Raw genomic sequence first — 14,113 nt, 5'->3', positions numbered from 1 at the left:
AAGTGACTCAAACTTCTTCAAAGAATGTTGATCAATGGGTCCTCATCAAACTGAAGAGAGGTATCAAATGGGGTTCATAAGGATTAATTCTCTATCCTCTATTCTTTGCTAATGATTTCATTAATGATTTGAGTGCAAAGGTATAGGAAAACTTATCTAATTTACAGATATAAACTTGGATGGGATAGCCAATATCCTAGAAGACTGAAATAAAAGTCAAAATGATCTTGATAGGTGGCAGAAATGATCTGAAAATAACAAAATGAAATTTAATAGACAAGTGCAAATCTCTTCATTTAGGAAACAAAATCACATACACAAATATATGTTGTGGGATACCTACTTGCAAAAAAGATCTTGGATTAGTAATTGATTGCAAACTGAATTCATTGCCAAGAGTGTGATGTGGCTGCAAAGAAGGCAAATGCAGTTTTAGTTTGCATCAACAAATATTTAGTTTGCAATTCACAGGAAGTCACCTACTCCATTCTATTTTATTATCTCCACCTCAAATACTAGGTTTACTTCTGGGTACCATACATTAAGGATTCAGAGAAATTGAACAGACTCCAAAAAAGTCAATGAAGACGATGAGGGGACTAGAGAAATTAAAGAAGCTGGACATATCTTTAGAAAGGGTAATTGAGGAGAGATCACACAGTATTTTCTTGTGTTCCACAGAGCAATAGATTTCATAACAAGATGGCAGATCCTGATTGAACTTTTTTTTAAAAAAATATTAACACAAAGAGTATTTGATAATGGAACCAATTATCCAAGGAGTTGGTGGGCACTTCTTTATTGGACATTATGTTTAGGTGTGTGTCATGTATGTGTTTCACTTTGAGAGCGGACAACTAAATTTCATTTTTGATGTGTGCCATTGTGCCCACAGTAAAAAAATGACAATAAAGTTTATCTTGTCTTGTCTTGTCTTGTCTTGTCTTGCCTTATCTTATCTTATCTTGTCTTGTCTTGTCTTGTCTTGTCTTGTCTTGTCTTATCTTATCTTATCTTATCTTATCTTATCTTATCTTATCTTATCTTATCTTATCTTATCATCTTCAGTTTTGGATATATTAATTTGAATTCCTAAATTAAGAGGCAGTTGGACTCAGTGGCTTAAATAACCTGTTTCCCCCCCCCCCTTCTGTTCAATCATGTTCAATTCTTGGAGACTACCTGCACAAATCCCCAAAGTTTTCTTGGCAAGGTTTTTCGGAAGTGGTTTGCCTTTGCCTCCTTCCTAGTGCTGAGAGAAAATAACTAGCTCAAAATCAGCCAGCTGACTTCATGCCTAAGGCAGGACTAGTACTTATAGTCTCCCAGTTTCTAGTTTGATGCCTTAATCATTACATCAAACTGGCTCTCAAGTGACCCTTAAAACCAGAGAAACAGAAAAGCCTCCTTCGTCAACCAAGCTAACCTACTATGTCTTTATTGCCATCAGATGCAGTGTCCGTATTTCAGATGGATTTCACAGAAGATAAAAAAAATCAGATGGGAGAGAGATAAATAGAACATTTGTATTTCATGCATTTTCAGAAGGTGAGACGTTGAATAGTACATAGGCAACATAAAATGGAGAAGTTGTAAGTTGTAAACAATTGTCAGAATAGACTTCTGATTGCAGTCTGTGTGGGAGGGAATTCTACTTGGTGGTACCAAATTTGCAGGGGCTAAAGACCACAAAACAGGTATTTGAATTGCAGGTAACCAGAAAACATGGTTGTCCACTTCTCAGGTCCATGAAGCAGGGAGCAAGAAAGAGCTCTGTCTCTCCAAATCTCACCCACAGTCCCCAATTGTTTGAAAGAGTAGAATACATATCTGAGAGTTTCAGTTGTGTGTCCATAATGCACATATACAGGATATAGTAAAAGATACTACAAATTGTTTGTATTGATGGGGAAAGAAATCCTATTTTTAAAATTCATGTTTATAGATTCTCATGCACTACATTACATACTGTTCAGTATTATAATGTAATCTAATTTTTCCATCAAGAATTTTAGAACTTGGGACCCAATGGAACATTTGTTAAAACCTTAAAGCTATTGTTTATTCATCATATCATACTAATATCTGTGCCAGACCTTTAGAAATTCCAAAGGGCAGGTTTATAATAGTAATCCCTGATGAGAAGGGCTTGCCCTTTTAAATACTCAGTATTTCAAACTGCTTCCTACTTATAGGATTTTATGGAGATAGTATCTGGGCTTCTAAATTCCATCCAATTCTACAAAACAGAAATATGTTATAATAATTTAGTGATTTAACCATTATCATACATAAGAAAAAACTGAAGTTTTGGAAAAATAATGCATGGTCCCTCTCTGGATCCAAAGTGAACTGCTCATCTCCAAAAAGAAGTTTTAGGTGTGCATATTTTTTATTTCATTTCATTTATTTATTTGTATCCCACCTTTATTATTTTTACAAATAACTCAAGGCAGCAAAAATATCCAACCCACTTTCCTCCTCTTATTTTCCCATAGCACCAACCCTATGAAGAAGGGTGGGCTAACTGTCACTCAGCTGGCTTTCATGACCAAGGCAGGACTTGAATTCATGATCTCCCACTTTCTAGCCTGGAGTCTTAACTATTAGACAAAACTGGCTCTAGTGAGTATATATTATTCCTTGAACATTTCTTTATATTTACACATCAGTTAGTCACATAGTAAGTTTCTTATATAAGGACAATGAGGAAAGAAAGAAGATGGTATGATTTTTATTTTAGTAAAGATGCAAAATAATTTTTCATTAAAAAGAAATTGTTTTAGAATTCTGGTTTTATTTATTTATTCATCATATTTATATAGCTTCCCATCTCACAATCAAGTGACTGGGCAGCATGCAACAAAGTTAGAAAAGTTTTAGCTCCTTGGAACACTTCTATCAGTGTAAACTTTTCTGTTTTGTGAAGTATGGGCTGCTAACTGTCCTGGACATTTAACCACCAATCCGCTGTTTCTAAAGCCAGATTGCAAATGTTATATATTCCCTAGAAGCTATGTAATTTGGGTAACCACTTATGTAATCATTTGGTTAAGCAAATTAATTACAGATACCTAATGTACAACAATAAAAAAACCCACAATCTCTTTTCCTTCATTTACTTAACTCTTGACAGCACACTAGGGAAAATATACAAATATGCATATATTACAGATGTCTGAAAGACTGAAAATGAATATAAGTATCATTTTACAAAACCTTTTACATTAAATCTCAGTTAACAGTCCTGGAATTCTGTGCATTTTTAAAAAAGAACCAGAAACTGGGTTGTACTGAAATACTGCAGGGATTAAGGTAAACGAATTTCAATCAATTGCATATTCCAAAATTTGAGATGGATAATTGTGTTTATAAAAAAGACCTTTTTAAAGCTCTCTAATACCAATGTTTTGGATTTATGCATAAACATTTAATCAGACAACAATGGCCAGAACTAAGAAAAAAGCTCAAAATCAGCACAAAGAATTGTGCTGTTTTCACTGATTACAATCTAAACTGAAACATGTGATCAATAAAATCTTACTTTAGCAACTGAAGTTTTTCTAAACTGATGAGATTTCTTGCATCTAGAAAGTGTTCTGTGTTGCTCTCTCTGGTTAAGGATGTGCTTTGTAAGATGTGATAACATTTCTTATTTGAGAAATAATGACATTGATTTCCATGGACTGATCTGCTCTTTATTATCTCCTGTTTGTTGCTCTCTTTTGGTTTTGGACTGAACCAGCTGAGAATAAATTATTAAAATGTAATGAGTTTTTGCTATAGCTATATCACTTTTCTTTTTCACTTACTGCTATAAACACACTTGGACCATGGTATTTTCTTATTTTTATTGTAGAATTTTATTAAACTAATTTGTTTTAGAACTTGTAAAATTTTATTAAACTACAGGAGAGAGGTAGTAGATTCCCCTCCTCCTTTGTAAATAATGATCATTAGGATCTTTTTCTGAAGAAGAAAGACCTTGAGTCATAGCTGCATGATGTACCGTATATTGATTGGTTATGTGGTTAACCTTGAAATTTTAATTTCATATTGTCCAGTGTTCTGTATCACCCTGAAGCCCTCATGCAAAGTTCTTTATTATGGGTAGCTATACTACTGTGTAAAACCAGCAAAGAGATAAAAAGATAATTAATAGTTTAAAGGAGAATATTTGTAGCTCAGGGTTGAAATGGGGGGTCTCTGAAACTTGGTGTCAGATCTGCCTGGCTTGGCTTGGGGGGTCCTCACAGGCATCCTGCCCTAAAGAGAAGAAGGGGAGAAGGATGAAAGGGAAAAGAAGGGGGAAATGAAAGAAGGAAAGATAAAAGGGCAATAAAGTTTTGTGTGTATGTGATAGGAAATTGGGAGTGGGGAATGAAAGGTGAGAAGGACCAGGGCAGCTGAATCCTGTTTGCACCAGCATCTCATGGCCAGGCACCCTGAGAAGTATGTGGATTGTCCCCAAACATCTTTGAGTTCTCAAAATATCTTGGCAAGCTGTGGTGGGCTGGAAATGGCCTGGTCATGGAGGGAGGGATGGGCTGGGGGCAAACCTACACCTTATGTTGCATCCAGCAAGCACAGGGATTTCAGAGCTGGCTTGACTTTACTGCAACCGTCACTCTTAGTAACAGAACCCTTTGCTTTAACCAAATGTAGCTGAAGGCTTTTCTTTCCTAAGGGATCAGATTGGGGCAGGTCAGACATATCAATTTTCCATCCCTACATGTTGAAAGTCCATGCATGAGAAACAGGCTTAAGTTTGTTGAACATGTTTCCATATCTTCCATATTTTTATGTATTGTATATATCTCCTAATACGTTCAGTGTTATATGCAGTTGATCAGATAGATATTTTCTAAGCAACTGTTATTTATAACTATATTTTATTACATTTCTCCTAAGAATGTATTTCTCATCAGAGAACAGTAATTAATTTCACTTTCCCAATATTTAGGCTATACATTTTCTCTTCCATCCATAAATACATAAGCAAGAAAACAGATAAAAATGAAGCCTAGATTTTTTTCCCCCTCCCTGTATAAAATTCAGTGTGAGCATCCATTGGCAGCATAGTATGGCCTAAATAAAACTCATTCATAATCTTCATTTTGCAGTGAAAGAGACAACAGTTTTGGTACTAAGCTCATTTATGAGAAGCATTTTTGCAAATGTTGTTTCAGATGTTATTTATATGATTTTTTATGTTAAAAAGGAAGGAACATAAAGTAAGAGCCATGGTGGCACAGTGGTTAGAATGCAATATTGCAGGCTAACTCTGCTCACATTGCCAGGAGTTCAATTCCTTCTATCCTGACCAGCTCAAGGTCGACTCAGCCTTCCATCCTTCTGAGGTTGGTAAAATGAGGACCCAGATTGTTGGGGGCAATACGCTGACTCTGTAAACCGCTTAGAGAAGGCTGTAAAGCACTGTGAAGCGGTATATAAGTCTTATTGCTATTGCTATTAAGAAAAAATATTTTTAGTAAAGATATAAATAATAAAACAAATAATGATGCCCACTTCTGTTTTGGAATGACAACCGGAGAACAATAATGAACTGTTCCCCCCCTCCCCCAAATTCTAAAAATAAGGGATTCAGCATCAGCAGAAATTCTCTCTTCCCTTTCATTATAACTAAGGAAATGTAAAGTATCTTGAGCTCTTGGCAAAAAGGTGGAATATAAATTAAATAAATAAACAAAGACTAAGAAAATAGCAAGGATTCTGGGTATAACCACATCATAAAATAAGAAGATGCAGAAACAGGTTGTTTATTTCATTATCAGCAATTTCTATGGCAGAAAAAAAATAAAAGGAAAGGCTCTTTAATGGCTAATATCAGGGAACAAAAAATTTAGTAAAGGGATAGCACAGAAAATTTTTGGTAATTTAACAACAGGCCAAGTCCTCAATAGAAATAGAATTGAGTCAATTATTTTGAAAAAAGCATATTAATATTAATTGTTAATATTAATATTACTCATTTGACAAAGCATGCAGGTAACATAGAATACATCTACAAATAATAAAGAGAAACTCACATCTGGATGTGGAATTGCATATTGTCCTTGAATCGTATAGGCCTGGAAAAAAAAGCAGTGTAAGACACTGACACAGTGACCAGTTGCTATAGGCTTTACTTCATGCTGAACTTGTATCACTAATCGACATAGCAACAATATGTTAGGACCCTCCATAGTCTGCAATATTTGAGTCTGTCTGTCACATCAAGGACATTGTTATATACCTATATAATGCTATACTATAAAGTGGGTCTAGGCCTAAAGTATATAATAAACTGGAATTTAACTGAACCCCTAAAAATATATTTACCCAATGAAGCATTTTCTAATGTTGTTAGCAATTAACCATTTCTACCCTTCCTAAGCTTTTGGCTCTGGCACACAAGCAAGTGAAAGTCAAGCAGGAACCAACAACCAACAGTGAAGCCGGAAGCTAAGACAGGGACCAGATGGTGTTTCCAAATACCAGTTGCACAGCCTCACTCCCCTCTTTAAGCAGGCAGCCTGAGGCTCATCCCCTCCTCCCTTTAATGTAGGCCTTTCAGCTAATTTTCATTCCACTCTACAGCATTTCTTCATCTACTTTGAGGGGCAGTGTTGGAGGGAGAAAATGTTTGAATAATTTCTCTAAATAGATTAAAGAGTTTCCATTAAGAGTGGTCCATGTATGAATGAAAAAAGTAAGTAGTTACACTCTTACTAGTCCTCTCAGTTACTCCCTGTGAAATGACCTCACCTAAGTACCTGGCAGCTGAACAGAGACCTTGGACTGGCAGCTGGGAAATGACTCACCATTATCCTTGCATAGCAAGAATGGCACAGTTAACCAGGCATTCCTCTTGCAAAAAGATACTTGTTCCCATTTGTTCCCAGGCCAAGCTTAAACTATTATAAACCAGGCCCACAAGAATACCTACTTTCTTTTTACACAAGTAAGTGTTCCCTCTTAATTCAAGTTTAACTTGTTTTACAACTCCATTAGGGAAGAGGGAGAGAGCCTTTGGCACAGACTCTGCCATATTTATGCTCTATTCAGAGGTAAACAAAAGTCCTTTCTGAAACAGCTACTGCATGTCCCCAATTCTCTCTCTCTCTGCTCTAACTTCTACCAAGAATAAATATTTATCTCAATTAAGCTTTGGGCTGCTTACAGAGATAGTGGTGGGTGGCATTTGTCTTAGCCAATGGTTAGGAACAGATCAATATTTCCTTCTGGATTTCTCAGCTAAAAAAATAACAATTTTGATAAACCTTGCAATGGGGACTTCAAGGAAAGACCACCAGAGCTAGCTAAGGGGAACTGCGCCCTGATTGTGCACATTTCCCATCCTTTCTAAGAGAACTGCTTGTCTGGATTCAATTGTGCAAGCCTTGGATAGCCATAATTTCCTATATTGCAAAATTGCTGTGACTGGCAATAGGCATGCAGTTGTGAGTGTAAACAATGATTGGTTTGTGATGCCATCCATTGCAACATTGCTGTTGATAGGCCAAGCAAAAGGTAAGGTTTGACATCTGACATGTGCCAAGACATATTGAAAGACCAGAGTTCCCTCTCTATACTTAGATATTCACACATTTAGCCAGATATTTAGATTAAATTTCGCAAATCCTTCCCAAGGATGTGGGATAAGCAGATGATATTTGATGGTATTAAAGATATTGTTACAGAATGTCAGGGATTCTAAGTAAAATTGCCTTTTACAATTGAATTATAATATTTTTTTTTCAATCCCAATGATGTTCAAGTGATGCTCCAGTTGGTTATTAAATAAAATTATGTGGCTGGTCACTAGACAGAATTTTACACTGGATTAGCAAGCAAACATGATACTATATAATTTCATATAATTATATGATTTTATATATGTTATGTCAGACATGTCACTGATCATCTAGAGAGCTACATTTGATAGGCCCTAGACTACAGGCCTTTTCTGCTGTGGCACCCATTTTGTGGTATCTTCTTGCCCCAGATATAAGTCTGGCATTATTAGTCCTAAACTTTTGAAGATCTCTCAAGACCTGTATACTCTCTTCAGTTCTGCTCTTTAGTATCATCCCTTTCCCAATTTTAAGCAACAATGCTGCGACATCAGTTAGATTGCAAATACTGGTACCATATGTTAAGCTTCATTGTTGAATGGTGACATTGAAACTAAGCAGAATAGAATAACAGAGTTGGAAGGGACCTTGGAGGTCTTCTAGTTTAACCCCCTGTTTAAGCAGGGAGACCCTTATTTATTTATCCTTATTTCTAGGTTGCTTCTCTCCTTGATTAGTTTCCATCCATTGTTTCTTGTCTTGCCTTCTGGTGCTTTGAAAATAGGTTGACCCCTCTTCTTTGTGGCAGCCCCTCAACTATTGGAACACTACTAGTCCTTCTTTTCATTAAATTAGACATACCCAATTCCTGCAAATGTTCTTCATGTTTTAGCCTCTAGCCCCCTAATCATCTTTGTTGCCCTTTTCTGCACTCTTTCCACAGCATATGTTTTATAATATGGTGACCAAAACTGGATGGTCTTACTAAGGCTTTATAAAGTGGTACTAATACTTCATGTGATCCTAATTCTATTAGTGCAACCTAGGGTTACACTGTTTTTTTTTTGCTGCTGAGACACAATGCTGGCTCATATTTTACAATAGCAATAGTACTTAGACTTATGTACTGCTTCATAGTGCTTTACAGCCCTCTCTAAGTGGTTTACAGAGTCAGCATATTTCCCCCAACAATCTGGCTCCTCATTTTACCGATCTTGGAGAAATGGAAGGCTGAGTCAACATTGAGCCAGCCAGAATTGAACTGCTAAATACAGTTAGCCTGCAATACTGCAGTCTAACCACTGCGTGACCACAGTTCTTTTAAGTGATTGTGCACTAGGACTCCAAAATCCCTCTCACAGTTGCTATTAAGCCAAGTTTTACCTAATCTGTACCTGTACATTTGGTTTTACTTGCCTAAGTGAAAATCCTCCTTTTCTCTACATTGAATTTCATTTTGTTAGGTAGGGCCTAGTGTTCATGTTTATTAAGATCCATCTGGATCTTGAGCCTATCTTCTGGGGTGTAGGCTATTCCTGCCAGTTTAGTGTTATGTGCAAATTTGATGAGTTCCCCTTCTATTCCCTCATCTAAATTTGTTTATGAAGATATTAAAGAGTACTGGGCTTAAAATGGAACCTTGGTGTACCCCACTGCTTACTTCCCTCCATGTAGATATCTTCCCAAGTATTGGTGTCAGACTGTAGTTTTTCCTTTTTGGAAGATTGGGACATCAGTTCTTTTCCAATCCTCTGATAGTTCCCTGGTGCTCCAAGAACTTTGAAAGATATGGTTCAATGGTTCCGAGATCACGTCTGCCAGCTCCTTCAGAACTCTGGGATGTAAACCATCAGGTCCCAGTGACCCAGTAGGTTTGAGACCCAGGAGATGGGTGAACTTGGAGGTGGTTTATTTATTATTTACATCCAACCATGTATTATTCTCTTTACCTGTTTTAGGTCTGCTTCTATCATTCTTATTAATAATATTATATAATAGTTTTAACTAATAATTGTCTTATTCATATACTGTTTTTACTGGTTTGTTTTATGCCTTCAGACTTAATTTCCATGAGATGGGCAGCCACATAAATTTGATTAATAACATAAATATTATATAATTATAAAATATAATTATATAATATATAATATAATAATCATCATCTGGAGCACCACTTAAACACAATCAGCACTGACAAAATAATTTCACTTTTATTATTTCATCAAGGAATAACACAATACAGAGAACAAACAAAAATTCACTTATTTTCCTGTTGTTTTTTGGAAATGTGAGTCTCATTGAGGAACATATGCCTTTTTCCAAGTAATATCATAAAGTGCCCAGTGGGGTAGTTTTCTAATTCATATTTGATATAGCCAAATTATTTAGCTATTGTAAAAATGTGTTTAATCTGTTATTCTGCCTAATGTGTCAATAACTATAAGGTTGAGTTTTTCCATGAAGTATCTTTTTCAATAGTTAGATTATTATTTTCTCATTATTATCAACTTTTCACAAAAAGGCTATGATGGTAATCAGTGTATAGGTATGAATACTTCCATTGTAAAGAATGAGGAAGTCTGGCAGAAAAACATTTTATTTCCTAAGAGTTTGTGGCTGAACTAAATAGAATTTTGCATTTTCCTTATTTAAGATTTCCCAGCTCTAAAAAATCTACAGTCAAATGTTCTGTTTCTGAAACTCAAAGACAAGTGAGATGGAATGTAAATCCATGGGGTCGCGATGGGTCGGACACAACTTCGCAACTAACAACAACAACAAATCTATGGCCTCATAAAAAAGGACCTGCTATAAGATTTCTTAGTCAAGATGCTTCATATACTTCCTTTGTGGTCCAGTTTGCAGGGCTAGACTCTACCAAAGTTTAGATCTTAAACATATTGCCCAGTAAAAAACAATATATCTTTGTTTGGCTGATAAAAATGTTAGCACGTTTCCACATATGCTTGTTTTACACACTTCTAATCCTTTTTGTGAAAAAGACAGAATCACTGATGTATGTAAGGTAGTAGAATACAGTAAAAAAACAACCACAGTCACAAAACCCCTAAGCTTCTAATTCTTATTAATTCTTTCCATTGAGGAGCAGACATTTTTCTCTTTTAGCTTCTTCTCTATTGGGGATTTATCAATAAAAACTTTGCAAACTATAAAACAACTTTCTTTTTATTAACAAAAGGAAATAAAGAACACTTTATAAGCAACAATAAAAGTGCCAAAGGAAAGCATTTTTCATAAGTGATTTAAAGACACTTCCATTTAAATAGACTAGAAAGATGAACAATCACACATAAAGGGAGAGTAAAGACAGCAGAGGAAAATGAATGAAAAATTTAGTTGAATTTCAAAATCAAACCAACTCGGTTTCTTAACTAAGGGTTCAATACTTGTAACTGCAGAGAAGTGATCAGTGCTTGAGATGAGACGGAGGGATTCACTTTCAATGCATTTATCTATTTTTTATTTCTCTTTTGTTTTAATACTTATATTTTATCAGTTGCCCTGTTTGAAGACAGTGACACCAATTAAACAGAAAAAGATGTCACCAATGGAAAAGTGTGTTACCTTGCATTAAGCAAAGTAATTCTCTATTTTCATTCCAACACACCAACCTTTTGGGTTATATAAGAAAGGGCTATTTTTTAATAAATAAAATAAATCTAGATAAAAGAAACAAGAACCTTTCACACAGGTTATGACATATGGACAAAGGTCTTATTTTTGTATTACTGTATTTTTTATTAGCAGGATGATTCATTTATGGGATCTTTGCATTCCTGTGCCAAAACGAATGTACTGCCTAGTTGCAGGTTTCTCTTCAATTGCAGATAGCCTAATGTGTTTTTTTCCCAACCCTGAAAAAATTTGTTACCTGAATGAAAACTACCTTTTAGTTGGCTGACTCCTATGTTTGAGCCTATGACAATCAGTTTTGATGACTGCTAAAATGGTTTGGTATGTCAGTTGTTGAGTGAAAATCTAGCTATGGCATCTCCCTGTCAGATGGCTCATGCTGTGTTTTCTTTTTTGAGGCTTGTTGGATTCTGACCTTAAGCTTAGAATCCAACAAATACCAATGTATGAAAATACCATATGAATATCTTGTATTTAAATGGTAGCGGTAATGTTATTATTCTATTGTATACTGAATATTTATTTATGGTGCTGTTGCAAGAGGCAGGAAAGTTGATGTTCCTGCACCTCCTCCTTTAGCCAACTAAATGAGTCCATATAACATAATGTATTAAGTGATGGAGATCCCTAATTGTTTCCTTCTCTTGAAGCAATTTTTACTCAATGGACTTATACTTCATTTATTATATCAGTTCCTTCTGTTTCACTCTCCCTTTTGAGAAGCAAAAGTTGGACCCAAAGCTCTTTCAACAGACTGAGACTTAAGAGAAAAGGCTGCCCTGAACAAATATTTCCAATTATAATAGGTTGGATCATTTTAGCATTTTTGTTCTTCAAAATTGAATTTTGTTTCTTTTTAATATACAATTATAACAAAGGGACTGCAAAGGTGTTAAATTTTTAGGTAAGCTAGTAATGGTCAATTAGTGAGGCAAAGGATTTAGATTGAGAACAAATGATTGGGGGTTGTCGAATAATTTACTGTTGACTCACTCAAGTCTCTGTCAGTTGCAAAGGAAAATACATAGGTACAATTTTGCATGGTTGGACCTCTTCTTTCATATTGCTACCAAATCCAACCTGCCCCAGACCATTATTAAAGCAGCATTTCAGAGAAGAAACTCCCCACATGATGTGTTCCTCAGCTCAAAGCAGCCAGAGGCTCTGTTGTATGTTAGCTATGGATATATTTCAGATCGTATGTCTGTTAGTGAGTCAACCACATTATTCACTTTGTCTTAAAATATTATATTTCCTGTTTTCAAGCACTAATCTTATTTGGCCACTGGAACCAAACATTTTATTTCATTAAATGAGAATGTACAATTACTTGCTATATGGAAAGCTGAGATTCATCCAGATACATTTTATTGTATAAATTAGCTAACAATCAAGATAGGGTGATGCAAGTATTTCAAGTAGACCCTGGTGGACTTGGGATGTTTTTCTGAAGTTAATACAAAACTTAAGCAGTCAAAAAAAATGTACTATTTAGGGTGACAAATTTTAGAAGAAATGCTAATAATGAGAGACTTTAACTACCTGGACATGTGTTGAAAAACAATTTCAGGAAAAACTGCAAAGTTTCCAAAATTCTTCTCTGGTTTTTCTGAATGCTTCATTTTCCAGAAAGTTGAAGAAGAGACAAGAGAACTGGTGATCCTAATGAACAGAAGATGCAAAACTAAGGAGAACCTTGGAAAGAATGTTGATACAATCTGGGAGTTCAAGTGTTCCAAAAACAGACTGGAGTTAATCATAAATGTACACTAAAAGTTAATTTCAACAAGTTGAGAGAAATGCTAAATCTGATTGCTTTGACAGGAATCCTTAGGTCAAAGGAAGAACAGGAGGAGGAGCACTGGAAATACAATAACACATCATTCCAATGAGAGGAAAAAATGGGCAGCTTAGAAAACTGTTGTGGGTGCATTGGGTAATTTTGACTAAGCTAAATGTTGAAGATGTAATATATAGAAAACAGAAAGTGGTTTGTAATTTCCAAGAAGTATTAGCAAGTAGTTAATATTAAAATCAAGTTTAAATTGCAAAAGTTAACTTCAGCTTGCAAGGGAAGTTGAAAGCAGTAAAAAGAGCTTTTTTGGCTATTCTACCATTTTTTCCTGGCAGTGGGCCTCCTCGATCTGAAGAAAAAGAGGCTGACTCGATGTTATTCTGTTGTGTTAAAACAGAAATATGGAGCAGGACAGGCACTTTATTAGAGAACTGGAGGCTGGAAAATGCTGATATCTTCAGAAAATTAAAAAGGAGGACCTGAGGAATTACAGATTAGTCATCCTGATATTGAAACTGGAAAATTTTTGGAATAGATTATTAAGCATTTTGTGAGCATTTAGGAAAGAATGCAGTGCTTGGAAGGCTAGCAGAGGCCTATCAAGAATTATGAGGTTCAGCAACCTGATATTTTTTTTCCTAACCATTTAGTTGGTCATGGGGATATGCTGTAGTAATGCATCTTGAGTTCAGCAAACATTCAACAAAGTCTCCCATAAAATTTTAGTAGAGAAGATGGAAAAATGAGGGCTAGACTATGTTGCCATAAGTAGATTACAGAACTGGTTGCATAATTGTTCTCAACAACTGTATGTTTGTGTTTTCCCATCATTTGAAAAGTAATGCCAAAGTTGTGAACTGCAGGATTCAATTCTGTTCAATATATTTGAGAGCCAGTTTGGTCTAGTGGTGAAGTCACCAGATTAGAAAACAGGAGACCAGAGTTCAAGTCCCCCCTTAGCCGTGAAAGCCAGATGAGTGACCAGTTCCTGTCTCTCTGCCCAACTCACCTGGCAGGGTAGTTGTGGGGAAAATAGGAGGAAGAAGATGTGTTGGACATGTTTACTGCCTTGAGTTTTTGTAAAAAA

At 35.6% G+C, this 14,113-nt stretch overlaps 1 protein-coding gene across 8 annotated transcripts in view; it reads right to left on the bottom strand.

The window, feature by feature from the left end:
• The window catches only part of PCBP3 (poly(rC) binding protein 3), a gene marked incomplete at its 5' end in the record, with an annotated part of 65,731 nt that overhangs the window by 23,948 nt on the left and 27,670 nt on the right, over positions 1-14,113 (bottom strand). For all 8 annotated transcript variants that reach the window (XM_083350355.1, XM_083350356.1, XM_083350359.1 and 5 more), the window contains one exon: positions 6,051-6,092. In XM_083350355.1, the coding sequence (XP_083206481.1) occupies positions 6,051-6,092 (42 nt within the window). The remainder of the gene's footprint in view (positions 1-6,050; positions 6,093-14,113) is intronic.

This window comes from Vipera ursinii (genome assembly GCF_947247035.1).
Source record: "Vipera ursinii genome assembly, chromosome: 1".
NCBI classification, from domain to species: Eukaryota; Metazoa; Chordata; class Lepidosauria; order Squamata; family Viperidae; genus Vipera; species Vipera ursinii.
This window is presented reverse-complemented; position numbering and strand designations above follow the sequence as displayed.